This window comes from Hippichthys cyanospilos, chromosome 8 (assembly GCF_059441005.1).
Source record: "Hippichthys cyanospilos isolate Australia breed blue-spotted pipefish chromosome 8, RoL_Hcya_1.0, whole genome shotgun sequence".
Classification (NCBI taxonomy): Eukaryota; Metazoa; Chordata; class Actinopteri; order Syngnathiformes; family Syngnathidae; genus Hippichthys; species Hippichthys cyanospilos.
In genome coordinates, this window is record NC_142376.1 from 3,700,479 (window position 1) to 3,720,632 (window position 20,154).

The following is a 20,154-nucleotide window of genomic DNA, read 5'->3' on the forward strand; positions in this document are numbered from 1 at the left end:
AACACATTTACTGTTTTGTTTGGCGGATTGACAATGAATGATAGATATTAAAAACTTCATTTTATAAAATTTTATATGAATGTGTGTTATCGGTAATGAAAATTTCCGGCTTTTTTTTTTTTTTGGTCGAAAAAAAACCCAGCTACTAAATTGGAACATGAAACAACTTATTGTAAAATGTTTTTATAGTGACTCCAAAATTATGTATGTATGTATGTATGTATGTATGTATGTATGTATGTATGTATGTATGTATCTTTGAGAGACTCTTTCTGAAAATGATGTTAGTTATTATTTTGTAGAATATTTTATAAACACGCATTTTCAGCGATATTTCATTTATCTAGCGGGTTTCTTTTCAAATGAAGAGCAAATTAAATGGAACAAAAAGTAATGTTCTAGGAACCTTCACGTTACTGTGCTAACACAATCCAAATTTACATTCAGCCTTAGTTAACTTAATTACACGCCGCACTCTGCTAAGACATTTTTATTTCCCACAATACAATTCAATACAATCGATAAAGATTCTTGCGTGTAGTCTTAATTAGCCTGAGTGTTTGGACGCGGCTTTGTCTTCACTACCTTACCCGTTCCGGCATTGTGGTAGTGGAATGCGGCAGCGCTCGACAAAGCATCTGCGGATGGATTGATGATCTTGGGCCAACAAATAATGAGCGTCAGCGAGGGAGAGATCTGGAACGGACGCCATGTTGTGGCTCCAGTTCCCTCTGGCAAAATATTGATTAGGACCAGTGTGTCACGCCGCCACTGGAACGATCATTAGCGCGATAGATACTGTTGGTGTCAAGCTGCACTGCATTTGGCTGTTATGGGAGCCCCAAAAATGTGTCAGCAAACAGAGAAAAATTGTGTTACCTCATAAAGTTTCCATTGAGCTTTTGTTGCGCTCGATTGTACAATGAAACCACGAGGTTTAGTTAAAGTGAGTGCTTTATTTGTATAAATGCATTACGCTGAAGAGATTTCTGGCTGGGTCGGAGCTCAAATGTTTATCAGCTGTGCGTAAGCAAGCGCTGCCTTTTGAAATTTTTGGCTGCACAGAGATAAGTGAGAAATCTAGCTAGCTACATAGCCAGAGGGCAAGCTAGCCTGCTAACATGACAGATAGATAGATAGATAGATAGATAGATAGATAGATAGATAGATAGATAGATAGATAGATAGATAGATAGATAGATAGATAGATAGATAATGCTTTGCGAGCTAGCATGATAGATAGACGGATAGATAGACAGACAGACAGATAGATATAAAGATATATAGATAGATGCTTGGATAGCTAGCTAGATTATGCTTGTTAGCTAGCTAAGCATGGACCATAGATAGATAGATAGATAGATAGATAGATAGATAGATAGATAGATAGATAGATAGATAGATAGATAGATAGATAGATAGATAGATAGATAGATAGATAGATAGATAGATAGATAGATAGATAGATAGATAGATAGATAGATAGATAGATAGATAGATAGATAGATAGATAGATAGATAGATAGCAAGATTATTCTTTGCGAGCTAGCATGATAGCTAGCTAGCATGATAGCTAGCTAGCTAGCTAGATAGATAGATATAGATGCTTAGATAGCTAGCAAGATTATGCTAGGTAGCTAGATAGCTAACTAGATAGCTTCAATAGATAGATAGATAGATAGATAGATAGATAGATAGATAGATAGATAGATAGATAGATAGATAGATAGATAGATAGCAAGATTATTCTTTGCGAGCTAGCATGATAGCTAGCTAGCTAGCTAGCTAGATAGATAGATAGGTAGATATAGATGCTTAGATAGCTAGCAAGATTATGCTTTGTGAGCTAGCATGATAGCTAGGTAGCTAGATAGCTAACTAGATAGCTTTGATAGATAGATAGATAGATAGATAGATAGATAGATAGATAGATAGATAGATAGATAGATAGATAGATAGATAGATAGGAATTCTTCAATATTGTTGGGGACGAGCTGTAGGGCAGTAGGCGACTCGGCAGCTCAGCAAATGACACGACAATGACGCCTTGAGAACCACCACGACCTCGTGCGCGAGATAAACGATTACATCACACAGCGGGCGTTGCGCGTCGCCGACGGAGCGAGAGGCGGCGAGATAGCGAGAGTGGGCGAGCCTGACACCCGGGCGCCCCCCTGCTGATGGATGGCTTCTCGCTGGCAGCGCTGTCTTTACTGTAAACGTTCAAAGCGCATCTTTGATGGAGCACCTGTTTGTTATGCATTTGCTGACCTCTCCAATTTATTTCTGCTGGATGGCACTTTCATATGAAACCAATTAGTGGGGCGCCAACCATTTAAATAGGATACATGATAGGTAAACTCAACTCCCATTTATCACTGGGGGATACGTCCCTCGTTCCATAGGTGAAAAATCACACAGTAGAGAGAACATATACAGATTTTAAAATAGTTGTAAACAAATTGTATCACTTTAACTCCAGGCATATTTTGTAGTTTAGTACTCAAAACTTATTGTAACAGATTACTTTTGCACTTAATTATGTAAAATACTTGATTCATATTTGAGGAACTAAAATAATCACAATACTACTTTTAGTGCCAAGGTAATCCATTACTTTATGCATTAAATAGATCAAATACTTTGGGTCCAAATTTAACCGGTTTGTTCAGTACTTTTCAACTTAATGTGAAGGATACTTTTGAATTTAATTACAAAAAATAGTTCATATTTGAGAAACAAAAATAATGACATTTGTACTTTTAGTGCCAAAGTAATCCATTACTATGGATTACCAGGATGGAATGAGGTAATAGGTAAAATTCTCATTTTGCAAATACAGTATAATGAAAACAACAAGGGTGCTAAAATTGAACCCTGGGGAACACCATAAGACAACGGGGCAGTGTTCTCCCCCTAAATGAACACGTGCATTTGCAAAAATTGCTAACCGTTAATCGGAGGGATGATTTTGTCTCCGCTTTCATTTTTTTTTCTATCCACTATTTTACAATAGGAAGACACGCTGACTAGTTTCATCCGATGCGCACGATGGCTCATCTTTAAGGCGTGGCCAAGCGTGACATTTCTCTGGCGGGCGAGGAAGCGACGCTCCTGGCAGCGACGTGGCCGGCCGACTAAATGAAAGCATCGAGAGACAGGCGGATTAAGCAAACTCTCATATAAAAACAACAACAACAAAAAACCCACAAGTGGGCATAAAAAAAAAAAAAGTGTAAGCTCATTACCTGCATCACATGTTTACGATCGAGAAGGATTTTCAGATGTGAAGGACTCGGAGGGGATTTCACCAGCTTCCGTTAAATTTGGATATTAGTGCATCTTTTAGAATAAACCCCTCATTGTAAAAAAAATATTCTTTTTTAATGGAAAAAAGTTACATACAGTAAATTGTAATACTACTATTTTAATTTGAAATATTTTCAAGAAAATTATTCAAATTTTCCAGAATTCAGTTTGCATTTTTAAATTAAAGTTTAAAATCAGAATTTTGATATTCTGGATACATTTAAAAATCATAATAAAGAATAAAGTTGTTTACTTTTGAGAAATATGTTGATTAATTTTTAAATAAAGTCATATGCATCTTTTAGAATAAATTCCTCATTATAAAAACTTTTTTTTTTAATGGAAAAAAAATCACCTATTTAAGAAATTATAATGTTACAATAATAATTTTATGCATTTTCAAGAAAAGGATAATGGATAGAGTTTACATTTTTTGATTAAAGGCCTAAACCCAAATTTGGATTTTCTGGATACTTTTTCAAATTGTAATAAAGAATATAAAGTTGTTTACGTTTGAGGAATATTTTTACTATATTTTTACAGGAAAAAAAAAAACATCTATTTACAAAATTGTGGTTCCAATAATTTTGTAAATTTTCAAGAAAAAAAGTTCCGATTTTCTAGAATAAAATTTGCTTGTTTTGTTAAAAAAAAATACCACGTGAGAAGGGGGCGGTAAGAAGTGCTGCTTCAGTAAACGAGACGTTTCACTTCCAGGTTTGAAACATGGTTCCCAACTAATATTCTTCAGAAACGAAATCGCCAATGTGCCAAATGTAATTCATATGCATATAAACTGCAGAAAATGGAAAACCACCACCATGTAGGCCCTTGAAATGACTAGCGGGCAACCGATGACATGATACAGGTGCGTATATTCGTTTTGCCGAAATGATGCCGCCGGAAAAGCGGCGCGCTGATTTTGTATCAAGGTTACTTTCCCAAACGAAGCGAGCGTGCCTAGCCAATGACGGAGGCCGTGTCAGATCCGGGCCCCGTCTCATTTGTTGAGGGATTAAAGGCGGCGTGCAGACAATGTGCCTCCTTCCGCCACTTGTGCGGGCCAAATGATTATTTAGCGCCCGCTGTCACACGCGGCGCCGTCGTATCCATCCACCGCGGCGGACCCGGCCAGGCGGGCAAACGCCGCGTCCTCCGCAAAGCGAATTTATGCAGACGCCGATGACAAACATGCTCTATGTTGTCATCTCCCAAATGGATGCAATTACAAGTGAGAAGCAGATGCTGTCTGCTCAAGGAAGTTGGAGCAGCGCTCTGTTTTTAAACTAAATTCACTGCGACTTTGTTCGAGGACAATGCACTACTTTTGTCTAAACCAAGCTCAACATTGTGTTTTTGGCGGCTGGATGTTACAAGATGACGGTGAATCACCACTTCTAACAAGAGGAAACTCACTTCAACATAGTTCCTTGGAAAAAAAAATGCTACAAGATGGCAGCAAACCACTACTTTTGTCTAAATTAAGCTTCTCAACATTGCGCCTTTGGCACCTCGAGGGCACAAGATGGCAGCCAAAAAAAACCCCACTTCTTCTTTTCTAAATGTGACTCTTGAACTCACCTCAACAAAGTTCTTAAATCGACGACAAAGTACTACTTTTGTCGAAACTAAGCTCAACATTGTGCCTGGCTGTTACAATATGACGGCGAATCACCACTTCTAACAAAATGAAACTCACTTCAACATAGTTCCTTGGCAACAAGATGCCACAAGATGGCAGCAAATCACTGCTTTTGTCTAACTGAAGATCTACAACTCACTTCCAAGATATTTCACTGGGGCCATGTGGCGGCAAATCACACCTTCTGTCTCAATGTTTCTCGAGCGTTGCTCCTTGGCCCCAAGATGTTAGAAGATGGCAGCAAATCACTACTTTTACCTAAATGAAGCTTCTCAGCATTGCACCTTGGCACCAAGCAGCCACAAGATGGCAGCAAAACCCTACCTTTGCAGAAACGAAGCTCCTAAAGTCAATTCCGACATAGTTTTCTTACTTTAAGATGGCACCAAATCACTACGCGGTGTTCATTTATCAAACAGAAAAAAGTACTTTGCCACCAGCTTGTGGCATGTATAGGCAATTCTGAAACTTTTTTTGAGGTGGACGGCAATTTTTATACGGAGTTTGTTATGATTTCGAGCAATTCAGACCGTCTGTTTGGTGATGAAGTTCTTTCAGATGCAAGCACAAATTTCAACTCAGCCACACATGAACGGACCGCAGCCAATGTGTGTGCAAACCAAGCCGACGGAGACAGACGGAGACGAGCGCGATGGCCGCCGTTCATCTTTGTTTTTGTCCCTCTGTTGACGCCTGCCATATGTCCGCCACATAAAGATGGCGCCGCCCGTCGTTGACGGGCCTCTCACGGGTCACATGGCAAGATGCCGCCACGCTAACCGCTAACTGCTTTTCCCCACTCTGGTGAGCGAGCTCGATAAAATATACGCTGAATAATTCAGCAAGGTTATTAGCGTTGGATGAATGTTAGCTTGCCCGCCAGCCTTAAATGAGTTTCAAGAGTTTCTCTTTAAAAGCTTTACATTATTGATTGGTCGTACACAAGCGAAAAACATAGATGGGGCGTATTAGCGACGGCGCTTTATGTTTTATTCAGTCAAAAACAAGAGGGCGCATAACCCGGAATCCGTGATTAACACGATTTTTGTTGTTGCTATTTCTTCATTATATTCGCAATCGGGCAATTATTTTTAAACAAAACACATGTGCTTCAAATCTCTCTTGTGGGGTTTATATATAAGAAAGTTATCTCAGGGAAAATTCAGTTTGGCCTCCAATAAATGCCTTGCTTCAAATAATCACACGGGAGAGTGTTAAATATGGTTGTGCCTTGAGATAGGAGTCTAGTTGATTCCATGATCACACTTGCAAGTCAAAGCAGTTATATCACTATAATATATTCTCACTGTGTATAGCGGAAAACTTTTGTTGTCAACTAGCAAAGCTGAATTTCTGAGAAAAAATATGAAGATAATAATAATAATAATAATTTTGGACCATCTTCGCAGGCGCTTGTTTCAGAATTTTGTGAGTTTATGTGTTCATGGTGCAAAGTTTAACTTGTTTTACAATTCCATGTGTTCACATTTGGCGTAAAGTTTTTTTAAAAATGAAACTTAAAAAACTCTATTTGGAACCTTGCAGCGGAAAGAGAGTATTATTTTGTCTGTCTACGTGTGTTGCACCACCGTTCAATGCGAATTGGCTCATCATTTTGAGGAATTCTTTTCAAATAAAAAACAAAAACGGAGAAATTTGACATGCAATTTATCAGAAGAGCGCACTTGTAAAAGGACAATTCTCCATGCGTACTGCTTTGTTAATTCTCACTTTTCCGCCAGCGTTTCTTCTTTTAAATGAGTTTTGTGTGTGTGTGTGTGTGTGTGTGTGTGGCTGATTGATTAAACATTCATCCCACGACACGCAGGTCATGCAGCATGGCTGATGAAGTTACTGATTGCACCCTACATAAAAAGCCCCCCCGCCACGGCGAAATCTAGCAGCAGGTCATTTTGTACTTATTATCCTCTAGATGAGCCTTCTACAACATTATCTCACGCCTGTGTGCGTGGTGAGTAATGCGCTAGATTTGATGGAGTCTCGCAAAGTAGGCGAGCCTCTTCACCGGCCCATAATGAGCCCAGCTCTCCTCGCGCATGCAAATGCTTGACTTCCCTCCGTTTTAGTCGTTAAAATCCACATCCGGATACTCAATTTGTCATATTTTCGCCTGGTCGGCAACGGTCGAGTCAAGTGAAATAGCTTACGATTGGAATTTGATCACCAGTTGATGGATGAGGTAGCGTGAGACACCGGTTTTCAAACTGCTAGCAGGATTTGAATGTAGTGATTTTTTTAGGTTCAGGCAACCAAAAATATTTGATGAACAATAAACAGGAAGGAAGACAACTAAGTTGTTGTTCTCGCGAGGAGAGTGGTGACCTTCTCAGAGCTCCTTCTGGTCTGGTGCCAAATCCTTTTCGCTCCTCATTTCTTCATTTGGGTTGGGTTGGCGCTAGGTACAAAAGCCATTGCTGCCCTAAAGGGTTAGGGTGCTGGTGGTAGTGGGCAAATATGGGCTAACCTATGCACAATTATTGTAATAGATTTATTTTTATTACATTAAAGGAAATGTTAACAGTTCAAAGACTTATTTTGCAGAATGTGCAATTAATTCAAAATGAAGAAGAGATGATAAACTTACCTGTTTAGTAGAAATGAGAAATTCAGGGCTGTACTTGGTTTTGAGATTGTCACTGATGACGATGGGCATCCGGAAAAAAAATGAACAAAAATGAAGGCATACAACATTGACAAAGCTGTCACTGTAACACATTTTAGCGAAAAAAAGTGTTATGTTCCAATTATTTTGCTCTCAATTTGAAAAGAAAAATAGTGAATATTGGGACAAAACTAGGGATACAACTTTTTGCAAAGACTACAAGACAATAATCGACAAGTTTCTTCAAGTTACCATTAATTTGCTCTTGATTTGAAAAGAAAAGGGGATGTAAATTGAGTCACAAATGATAGGCATTTGCACAAAACATTTAAAAATAAAAGCATCCAAAAGTTTGCGAAGCAGTCACTGCAACACAATTTAGTAAAAAAAGTAATACAAGTAATGTTCCAATTACTTTGCTTTGAATTTGAAAACAAAAAAAAAAAAACTACAAACTAAAGCTATACAAAGTTTTGCCTTCACATTAGCAACAGATTGCTTCATGTTCTAATTAATTTGCTGTCTTGCTGAGACAAAATGGACACTACTGTGGACACGATTTCATAGGCTAGCTCCCAGGAAAATATGAGCCAAAAATACATTTTAAATGGGCTAGTTAAAATTAATTTTTGACTTATATAGCTGCCAATAGGAGTGAATAAGAATCTTTGACGTCTATAACCGTCATTAGCAGTGATTGAGTTCATTCATTCAGTACCAGTCAAAAATATGGAAACACCTTCAAATTTAAGTGGACATCCAGGAGTTGAAAAAAAAAACAAAATTACATCACACAATGACCTCTTAAAAAAGTACAACTGTGAACTGTAAGTCGTTCCAGATCATAAAGCATAATTCACGTCATAAAGTTCCTTTGATTTTTTTTTATGATGACATAAAAGAATCAATAGGAAAATAAACTAGGGAACTGAAATTTTCAGCAGATGACTAAAACATGTAAAATTTCAAAATGCAACACTTCAGACATTTCTATGAGATTGCAGCTGGACGTGCGAGATTTTGTGTACAAAAATAATCATCGTCCAAATTTTGGACCATATTACAATTTCAATTTTTGAGATGCATTTTAATAGGATTTATGACATTGATTTTCCTGCAATTTTGCAACATTCCGTTGAGCTGCAGTCAAACTATGTCAGCAAACTGAAAATTCTCTGTTGACTTGTGTTTCACCTCAAGACAGTAGGTGGCGGTAGAGACCACTTAATGAGTCATCATCACTTCACAGGCTAAAAAGACATACCAAACAATTTGTCAAATTTTGGGGGGGTCTTAATAAATTTAACCTACTATGTATAGATAGAACTGATGCCACTGAACATTTAGCGTGGTTGAAGAAAATATTCATAAACAACTTTAATTATTACGCCTGAAAAAGGATTTGCAAATTAAAATGTAAGCAAATCCAATGTGTAGAGTTTGCAAAGTATGTGCACAAGTGTTAAATGAAGAATAAGACTGAACTAGAAGATATTTCCAAACTTTTGACCTGCACTGTATTAATATTTCAGAAATATGTGTCAAACTTTTAATTAATCATCAGTACCCATAAAAGAAGCTATCTCTAAGTTTGAAGAAGTTCATGAACCCCTGGTGTCGCGCCTCCACTCAAAAAAAAAAAAAAATCAACTCCTCTAACCAAAGAAACCACTGAATGAATAATGCTGTGTGGGAGGAAAAAAAAAATACCCCCAAAAATACTACTTTGTAAAATTAGCAATAATTGTCCCAAATGAGAAAATCCACCAACTGCGACGCCTCGATTTGGCTCGACAGAAAATGAGATTTTCTATCTGTTTACAAGAGACAGCGAGCGTGAGGAGATCAACATGGTGAATTATGAACTGTGGAATAAATAGATGAGGGCAACGCCGCAGGAATCAAATGACATGGGGGGGGGGGCGGGGCGGGGGGGGGGGGGGGGCGAGAGCGAACGTAAGCGGCGCAGAAACAAAAGAGGAGGAAATCTGATGAGGCTGGAGAATAATGAAAGAGACGGAGGGGCACGTTGCGGGTGGCGGGGTGGTGGTGGGGGGGGTGCGATAAGGACACGAGGAGAGGTGCGCGCCATGCGGTCACTCACTTTGATGAGGCGGGACCCCCAACCACCGCGCTCCTTGTTTTTTTTTTTTTTTGTTCCCCCGGTGACGGATAATCACATGAAACGACTGGAAGAAGCGGACTTTAAAGTGGTGCTCCTGAGCCGCGGTCATGTTCCACAGCTCCAGCGCAAAAGAAGCCCCGGGAAATGATGCGGTTTTCAGGATTTCATTGAGATGTACAAATAGATAGCAGGGGGGGAACCAAAAAAAAAAGGAACAATGTTACAACTGCAGAAATTGAAGCTTTAAAAGAGGGTTTTGACAAGGAACTATGTTAAAATGAGCTGAGGAGCTTCATTAGGGCAAAAGTAGAGCTTTGGTGCTTTCTTTTACGCGTTCTTGCTAAGTTGTGGAGCTTCATTTAGATAAAAGTAGAATTTGAATGCCGTCTGCCAAGGAAATCAGTTGAAGTGAAATCAGGAGCTTCATTTGGGGAAAAGTACAGCTGTAGTGCCATTTTTTTGGCATTTTATTTGCCAAGGAATTAGGTTGAATTGAGTTGAAGAGCTTCATTTGGGCAAAAACGGAAGTTTGATGTCATCTTTTGACAAGGAAGAATGCAGAAATTTGGTGAAGAGCTTCATTTGGATAAAAGCAGAGTTTTAGGTGCCATATTTTGATATTTGCTCGTCAAGGGAGTCAGTTGAATTGAGTTGATGAGCTTCATTTTGGCAAAATTGGAACTTTGAAACCATTTTTAGAAATATCCTTGAGCATCATCTTTGGTTTCTGACAATGTTTCTGACAATGAACTATGTTGAAATTAGTTGAGGAGTTACATTTGGATAAAAGTAGAGCTTTAAGTGCTATCTTTTGGCATTTTATCTGCCAAGGAACTAGGTTGACTCGAGTTGAGGAGAGTCCATTTTGGCAAAAATTAGAACTCTGAAACAATTTTTTGACATGTTCTTGAGCACTGATTTTTTTCTTTTGTCATGTTACTGACAAGGAACTATGTTGAAGAATTGAGGAGCTTCATTTGGGCAAAATTCGATGCCACCTTTTGACATGTTCCCGACAAATAACTATGTTGAAATTAGGTGAGGAGCTTCATTTGTAAAAAAGTAAGAGCTTTAGTGCCATCTTTTGGCATTTTGCTTGCCAAGCAACTAGGTTGAATTGAGTTGAAGAGCTTCAAGAGCTTCGAATTTCATACATGTATATCACCATTTGGCAGACATAGTTGTGTTCATAAATTTACACACCCCTAAAATGTACAGTAAAAACTCAGATTAATTTGCTCTCTGCTGCCTCCAAAGGAGAAAAAAGGCACTGCAGGAGAATAAGACCCAACACCAATGTCCTGCTCAGTGTTGCTACCAAAAAATAAAATCACAACATGAGAAGGCCTTTCAAAAACAGCCTTTACTTTCCACCGAGACTTCCAAAGCATTACATCATCCGAAAAATACAAATATGTATGCACGTGTTGTTAAAAATGTGAGCTCGTCCCGAAAATATCCTTTTAAAAAATTAAGGAGAGTCACTCATGCCTTTTTATGCCTGCCAAAATGTCAATATATTTGCTATAAATACGTAGATTATAATCTAAAGTATAGGCTGTGGCTGTATTTATGGGGCATATTTTTCTTTTTCTTTTTTTTAACGGCTGGTTCAGTCGTACGTGTGCGACTATTTTTACAACCCTAACTTAATAACCTCAACTCTACCTGACTACATCCGAGCCATAAAAGCACGAAAATTCAAGCACCTTTCACCATCATGTAGCCTTTCAGTCTAGCCCGCAGAAGATACTTTATGGTGCAGTAAACACAAAATATTCATACATTCTCAACTCGGTGAACTATCCGGCGGTGGGGGCGGAGTGGGGGATAAACACGATGTCTAAGGCGACGTTGGTTGCTTATTTGCGCACGGCGTTGAATTCCAAGAAGTTAGAGATGAAAACCGGGAGGCCGAGCGGGAGGGAAGTACTGTGCCGGACTCCGGACCGGGACGCGCGTCCCTCGTGGAATTGTCAATTGTGCTTTGCCGGAGGTGGTGTCCGTTGGAAAAAGTTACAGCGTCACCAAGGAAAGGCGCTTCACGTGGCGCCTCCTCTTGTTGCCGGGCGATGCTCTAAAAAGAGAGGAGAAAACAAAGTGTTCCATTAGAGCGTTCAATGAAAGGTCAGGGGTTAGATTTAGTTTGTTATACACAACATTTACCAGCCAAAACCCAGCAGGTAAATAAATGGCGATATTATAACAGGCAATGGCCTTTGCTGATTTTGTGATTTTTTTTTAAATAGAATATATAATAACAAATAAAAATATATAAAAATTATATTAAAAAAAAAACAACAAATAATTTAAAAAAAAAAATATGTATATATATAAATCACATATTATAATCATATAGTATAACAGGAAATGATCTTTGTTGATTTTGTAAATTTGGTTCAATTTAAATATATAAAACATAATAATAACAAATAAACATGGTAAAAACAATATTTTATATATATATATATATATATATATATATATATATATATATATATATATATATATATATATATATATATATTTTTTTTTTTTTTTTTTACCATTTTTATATATATTATAATCATATATTATAACAGGAAATGGTCCTTGTTGGTTTTGTAAATTTGGTTGAATTTAAATATATAAAATATAATAACAAATAAAAAATGGTAAAAACATAAATAAATAAATAAATATATATATATATATATATATATATATATATATATATATATATATATATATATATATATATATAGATAGATAGATAGATAGATAGATAGATAGATAGATAGATAGATAGATAGATAGATAGATAGATAGATAGATAGAGAAAGTATCGGTTTGTGGTATAAGTATATAAATAAGTATATTAATATTGCTTTAAGCTGAAAAAAAATGACATGTTGTAAGTCCTCCTCAGCAATAGTTGGCGGCATACTGCGAAAGGGCCATTCGAAGCCTGCTGCACATTGAATTCTATTTGCAATTACTGTCCATGGAAAATTTGAATTTGAATCCAAACAAGCTCTGTGTGTACTTTTCAGTAAAGTGCAAAAAAAAAAAAAAAAAAGTATTCCAAGGCTCACCTAGATTTGCAGGTGCTCATCCGTCCTCTCCAGCGAACACGCCAAAAAAAAGGTTTGGCAGAGTTTGAACTATATATTTATTTATTTTTTTTGTTTTTGTCATCTCCCCGCTGACTTGACGTGCAGTCTCGGCTCCGAACCCCCAAAAAAACGAACGGCTCTCTACTTGTACTGTTATCCATCCTCTTGGCTGTATTCCACCTCCGGAACATTCTTTCATCCATTTTGAGCCGGGCGTGGGGTATTAGCGCGCCCAATAAAAGGCCGTCTCCAAAGCATTCACGTGGCGTTCAAAGGAACCAGAGTTTCCAGCGGGCGTGCTTCTTCGAGTCCGACTTGGATTTGCGTTTGGGAGTGGACGTGAAGACTTCGTTGGAGTAAGGCAGGGCGGGACATTGTTGGCTGTCCTGGGGGCAAAGTCTCTTCATCAGCGGCTGCAGCTTGTCCTCCTGCAGCTTGAAGTCCAACTCCACGCTAGGACAGGGAAAGGGATTAGACGGACGATTACGAAGATTCGGAAATTAGACGAAAATTCCGGAAAATTTCCCGACTATAAAAACAGCTAACATGGCCATTAAGTAAAAAGTGGGCTGTTTTTTTGTCGCAATTTTCCGAGTTATCTTAACTTTAAATGTTCAGCTAAAAAAAAGCTAAAAAAAAGTGGTTACGCTCTGTAAAAATGTGTTGAGAATTTCCCATAACCACTTGTTAAAATACGGTTAAAACTTGCAGAAAAGTAAAATTTTCGTAAACAAATGACGTGGGCAAAACATAAATAAACAAATCCAACTTTTATTTTTGAGAAAAATTGCCTCAGAAGTCAGACACTTTAGTCTATAATGAACATTAAAAAAAATGCTTTCAAAATATTGGCGGGACTAAATAAGTGGAGCATTTAGCTAGTTAGCGTACTTGACATGATTACTTTTTGCGGAATTTTTCGAATTTTGCGTTGCTTTCAAATACATCACTTGTGATTTCTAGCTTGTATTTAAATCGAAATTATTTGCCATTTTCCAAGTTACGTGAATAAAGAGTGGCTACGAATTTTAAAACATTATGCCTTGTTGATTTTCCCAACACCTCTTGTAAAAATCCAGTTAAATTTTGCAGAAAATTATTACTTTTGTAAAAAAAAATATGTGAATAACAGCCTCCCCAAAAATACCAAAAAATTCAAAACTTTTGCTAGAATTTTGAGGAAAATTCCCCGCAAAATCAGAAATTTTAGTATGCAATAAACACAAAAAATGCCTGCAAAGGGACTGCTTGAAATGTAGCGTTTAGCTCGTAAGCGTATTTGACATGATCACTTTTTTGTGTCTTTTGTGTTGCTTTCAAATACATCACTTTGTGATTGCTAGGTTTTACTTTAAATCAAAATTATTTGCAATTTTCCAAATTAAGTGATTTTTTTTCCATTGCGTTTTTACACTTGAAAGTTCAAATGTTATGCCATGTTGAGTGTGTCAGTACCTCTTGTAAAAATCCAGTTAAAATGTGCAAAAATTGAGACTTAAAAAAAGTGGTTGTAATAAAAAAAAACAAAAAATTGTTGCGATTTTGAGGAAAATTTCACAATAATCATACAAAAATACCCGTAAAATCCTGGAGGGACTGAAATTGAAATAAGTGAAATTGTGCATTTAGCTAGTTAGCATACCTAACACGATGTTTTTTTTGGCTAGGCAGAATATTTGATCGTCTTTTGCATAGCTTTCAAATGCGGCTTTGTTTTTTTCTAGCTTGAATTATTGTGATTCCTACCTTATACTTTATGTTAATAATTCCCGATCCAGATGGAAGCCATATTTCTTGTTCCGACACAATCCCCGAAATTCCCTCAGTCTGCATTTTCCACACAGTCAAAGGGCTTCCCCTCCTCATATTTCCATTAAAAAAAAAAGCATATTTGTGTGCACCCTAATCTAATCCCGAGCTGTTTCGGCGCCGGACTTGAACTCTGCGGCCGATTAAACCCGGCGGAAGCGTGCGGCTTAATTCCGAGCAAACGCGAGCAGTGCGGAGGCCAAGCAGGCCGTGATTAAGCGCCCGTATTCCAAACTGGAATAAATCCATCATTAGCTGGCGTTTTCTTTTGCCGTATTGCTATTGATTTGCTAATGTATTCATTTCAGGGTTTAGCACTATATTCCAAGACTTGTCATAGCGGGAATATGAAATAATGAATCCGGGGCAATTTGGCTGCTGACGTGACAGCCTTCAGCATCAACCTTACCTGGGGGGTGGGGGGGGGGGGGGCTGTTTTGGGTTTCTCGGAGCCTGGCGCGTTCATTTCTAACCCTGAGCGTAATATTAAAAAGGCTAACTGGATTAAAAAAGGGACGCGGCCAAAAGAGATGACGTGCGATGCATCAAGGTCAACCTTGTTGGCAGGCGGATACTCGCTCGGGCTTTAGCGACGGGCTAACTGCCGTGATAGGCGGCGTAATTAGCCCGCTGACATATCCGCAACAATCGCAGTGGCGTAATGAATCCCCGGGTAAGAGATAAGCGTCAGTTAAGAACAAAAGTCCGATAGGATCGTTATGGATCACTCGGTAGGACTTGGCTAGCTTAGAACCCGATCATCAACATGTTTATTCTAATTATCGAGGGCGTTTAATTTATCGGCGATTAGCATACATGCTTAACTCAGCCAAATGCGAGCTATGGGCTATGAATACATTAGTGGATGACCTATGGGGGAAATGAATGTATTTATCGACTTGAATAAAATACAGTAATAGCAAGAAGCTCTTTCAGTTCTTCCTCTTTTTATAAAAGTTCACAAAATAAAGGCGTACGCGATTTACAAATTTTCACCATAACAAAATTTTGCCATGGGTTCACGTGGCTTAATGCGTCACCAGACATGTGAAGCCCAAACATTGCGAGGAATCACTCTGCAAAAATTTGTTGCTGCGTCTTCCAGTTAACTTGCTCTTAATTTGAAAAGGAAACTGTGCTCTCCTGTGAGAGCATTAAAAAGCATTCAATTTGATTTTCTGATGGAACCCTGTGCATTCAAAAATCCCTAGGGTTACTTCTACCCCCCATCTGAGAACCGTTGGACTACCTGAAGTGCTTCAACTCATGTGAACATAGTTCTTTGGCGCTGTGATGGGGTAAAATTGCATCAGGAATGACAATGTGCATTTGTATAAAACTTCACAAAAAAAGGCTTAAAAATGATTAACAAAGGAATCACAATAACAAAATTTAGGAATAAGTTGGTACATGTTCAAATTAACTTGCTCTTATTTTGAAAACAAACAAACAAGTAAAACTATTGTTATCGTCAGCATCAAAAAGCAATCAATTTGATTTTCCGTTACCTGTAGAAATCCCATGAAAATGTCACATAACCCCAGAGTGCCTTCAATTACCCCCCGGGGTTACTTGTACCCCAACGCTGCATTACATGAAGCGCCTCAATTCACACGAGCATTGTTCGATGGGACAATTGCCTCATGAATGACACGTGCCTCTGTATAAACATTAACAAAACAAAGGCTTACAACAATTTACAAAGAAATCACTTTTACAATATTTGCCAACAAGCTGCAGAATGTTCCAATGAACTTGCTCTTGATTTGAAAACAAAACTGTATTGTTCCTGTTGCGGAATTAAATAAACATTTATTTCCCTTTAGAAACCTTGCGAAAATCTCACACACACCAGAGGTTCTTCAAGTACCTGTCAGGGTTACATGTATTCATTTTAGAAACACTACAGTATATGAAGCGCCTAAATTCGCATCAACATAGTTCCTCGGCACCAAGATGTTCTTAAAGAAATATTTTCTTATTAGACCACACTTTAGCCTCAGTGAAAATACACAAAAACTGTCAAGGTAGTGTGCCTTTCGAATAGCTCATGAAAAAAAACGGATAAATGAACAATTCCTTTTTTTTTTGATCATATCATTCATCGCTAATTAGCGCTAGAACTCTTCACCGACAGTCAGACCGTCACTCTCGCTTGCTTTTGTTTTTCTTTATGTACACTGTCTTTTCCTATCACTGTGCGAACAGGCAACACATCAGTATGGAGCAGCGGCAAATAGCTTCAGTAATTATTAAGCAATTAATTACTTGGCTGATCACGGCAGTTAGCGGATACCGTGGACAAATGCCCGGGCAGACAACACTGTTTACTGCAGGTGGTTTGGGGGCGCAGGTGTTTGGAGCAAACATGGCCACTAAATACAGTAAAAGCACCTTCACAAAGCAGCTGGAGACACAGGAGCTTTTCCAGGGCACTCAAAATGGGAGATTAATCATTTGTTTATCCAGGCGGCCAACTGTTTGCATTGCGCTAAACACTTTTCACGATTGTTGTTGTTGTTTTTTTTTTTTTTAATCAAAAGATGTCTTTTCCCCTGCTTCTCCGACATTCATCGTAAAGTCATATCTCCGCCGCCGGCTTCCCCTTTGGTCATTTCACACTTGAAAGTCCTTCACTTGACAAGATGAGTGGTTCAGGCCCGACAGCGGAGTCGTATGCAGTGGATTAAATCACCAGAGTGGACGCTATTTCCTCCCGTGACAGTTTGAAGCTTCGGAGGAAAAAAAAAAACCCAAAAAAAACAACAACAAGCAAATTTCCCCACAGGTTATGTAAATGCTATGCGGAAAGGGCGCTTTTGTCATGTAAATCGCAAGCCGACGGCGTCTATTACATGCTCCGTGCTTCACAAACACACAGGAAAAAGCCAATCTCATTAATGAGAACAAAACAGGATGCACAAATCTTAACAATCGTTCACCGCAACAGCCTCCGCTCGGCCGCCTCAGCGTGGGACACCGGCGCTAATGAGCTCCTCGTTCTCATCACGCCGCAGCGCCGCCGCTTTTCATTTCGCTTGACTGTTTTTCAAACTTATTGTCTGTTCCCAATTGAAAACGCCGCACAGTGTACTTTTGTGCAGATGCCTGTTTTTTTTGTGTGTTTGTTTTTGTGGTTTAATTCAATAGCAGAGCGTACCTGTAATGATGTCATCAAGAATGTTACGGCGGACCCCGGCGCCAAAATACTCTTTAAGTGCAACAACAGTGTCGTAACAAGTGGGTCATAACGCCTCCCGTCCGCTTATGTTATTATTCCTTAAGTATATAAGGCAGTGCTTATCAATGAATTTATTTGTTTGTTTTTTTTATTTGTTTTTCTTTTGCTAAGGTAATAGAAAACAGTTCACGCCTCCGCACTCGCAGTGGTGAATATTTAAAATTATCTATAAAAATATACATGTATGCATACAACTGTATCCTTTCTAATATTAATATAATCCTTTCTAATATTAATAAAGTTAATTATTAAATGTACTTTTTACCATGTTTATGCAGGTTACAGCTTGTTCTGAATCTGAAAAAAAAGCTTAAAATGCATGAAAGTACCGATTTAAAAAAAAAGTCAATCATTATCCTTATTCAAACTAGAAACATTTTTGATCCTTTAATCTGTTTGATGCTGAAAAAAAAATGAATGAATAAATAAAAAATATATAGATTGATCTGGAACATTAACACTAATATCGGAAATATTTTAACCCTAAAGAAAATTGTAAAAAAAAAAAAAAATGCAGATTTTCTTTCTAATTCACAATAATTATTAATATGATTTAGAAAAAAAAGCTGTCAGCATTCAAAAACATTTAACGTTCAAAAACTCCTGAACAGACTTTGACAATGAGAGTGTCACTGCACCACCTAGTGCCACAGATGTGCAATTGCACTACACAGTTTCCCTTTTATAACATGACCCTGAAATAACTCAAATTGCTTGGTTAGAATTGTTTCATAAATGCAATTACATAATAAGAATATTAAGAACACCGGGTGTCTAACCCTTATGTGGTATTTCTGCAATAATTTGACTTTACATCAAAGGCATTTCATAGCGAAGGGATAAGATTGAAAAAAGACACCAAGGAGCTGAAATTTCACCCAGATGGTGACAACATGTCCAAGTTCAACAAAGCACGATTGTTACGTTATCACACAACCAGGAGTGTGTCATCCCTTAGCTAAAATACCGCGAGAAGAATATGAGCAAAAAGTAGTCAAAATATCGGAGAAGGGTTAAAATTGCTGCGCAACAAAACCAGTTCCAGCTTTCCTCCATTGTACTGACAAAGACGGGAGACAAATAACAGAAGTGTCTCAATATCAGGCGAAGAAAGTGAAAAATGTGTACGAAATGACCTTTTCTTTCATTTCTCTCCCGCCTCGCTGTAAAAATTACAGCTCACGGTTATTTCCCTGATTCATCATCCACATGTTGAGCCTTTCTGCCTCCTTTTGTTTTGCCAAATATGCGCCCCATTTGTTGCGATGATTTATGAACGACAGGGGCATATGGGAGGACGGGGTAGTGGAGGTGACGGGATGCGGGGGTGGGGGGGGGTTGTCAGGCAGGCGAGAGCTGAGGTCTGGATAAGACCCACTGACTCTGATTGAGCACCTTAGCTCGGCAGCTGCCGGCTTCCTGATTTTATCGGACATACACTCGAGAAGTTGTAGTGCTCTGAAATTAAAGGGATACATCTCAGGGGATTCTAATCTGCGGTATGGCTGCAACATGCGGTTCCTCCTGTCCGACTTTGAGCAATAATTGATTTTTTTTCTCCTCCTGGCCTCCACTCGCTATTTTAAATGTACGTCAGTCACGCTGCGTTCTTTTTGCCGGTTCCGGTCCGTTCTACAAGGTGATCCCACAAAAAACCTTGAATTTATTTACCTGACTTTGCCTTTAAAACGGAATACAGCGAAGCAGAAGCTTTGACGCAACGAGGTAGCACCTAATCCACACATTTTCAATCGCTTATCCTGGTATGGGTCATGGGAAAGCCGGAGAAGATCGGAGTGGATTTCGGGGAAAAAAATAGGTCTTTGCTTTTTGGGTGATACGGTTTAAGGTAGTAACATTGTCGTGATCCTCTTATCTAACTGCTTGGCGCGCTTTTGTTTTTTTGTCGCAGTGGCCTGAATAGTCCGGAAGATTGAAGCCGGACTTGCTCATGTCCTGGTTTTGCTCATTGTGTGTTAGTCTGCTTTGTAACGTTTGTAAGGCTGATGTAATTGTTTCTGGCCGTTGGGGGCTGCTCATGTAATTAGTGGTTTGTTCTTCTTGGGACCGAGATTTTTAGACGGGTCTGTTGTCTAGATTCTGTTTCTTTCGTTGCTTAAAGTTACTTTACTCGGGTACGACAGGCTCTGATTTTATTTCGCCCTTAGTGCGGTCTATCTTCTGATGATACCTGTACATCAGAAAACTTGGAGAATATTTCGAAAAGACCCTTGGAAAAATATCATCTAATACCTGCTCACATTTATTAAGGGTTAGGGTTAGGGCAGGGGTGGGCAACTCCAGCCCTCG

At 38.5% G+C, this 20,154-nt stretch overlaps 1 protein-coding gene across 1 annotated transcript in view; it reads right to left on the reverse strand.

Annotated features, from left to right (window-relative positions):
* Window positions 1–11,044: 11,044 nt before the first annotated feature.
* The window catches only part of LOC148419870 (inhibitory synaptic factor 2A-like), a 36,999-nt gene continuing 27,889 nt past the window's right edge, over window positions 11,045–20,154 (reverse strand). Inside the window, exons 5-6 of the mRNA XM_088421587.1 lie at window positions 12,774–13,247; window positions 11,045–11,776 (exon numbers count right to left, since the gene is read on the reverse strand). Of these exons, the coding sequence (XP_088277713.1) occupies window positions 13,064–13,247 (184 nt within the window). The 3' untranslated portion in view covers window positions 11,045–11,776; window positions 12,774–13,063. The remainder of the gene's footprint in view (window positions 11,777–12,773; window positions 13,248–20,154) is intronic.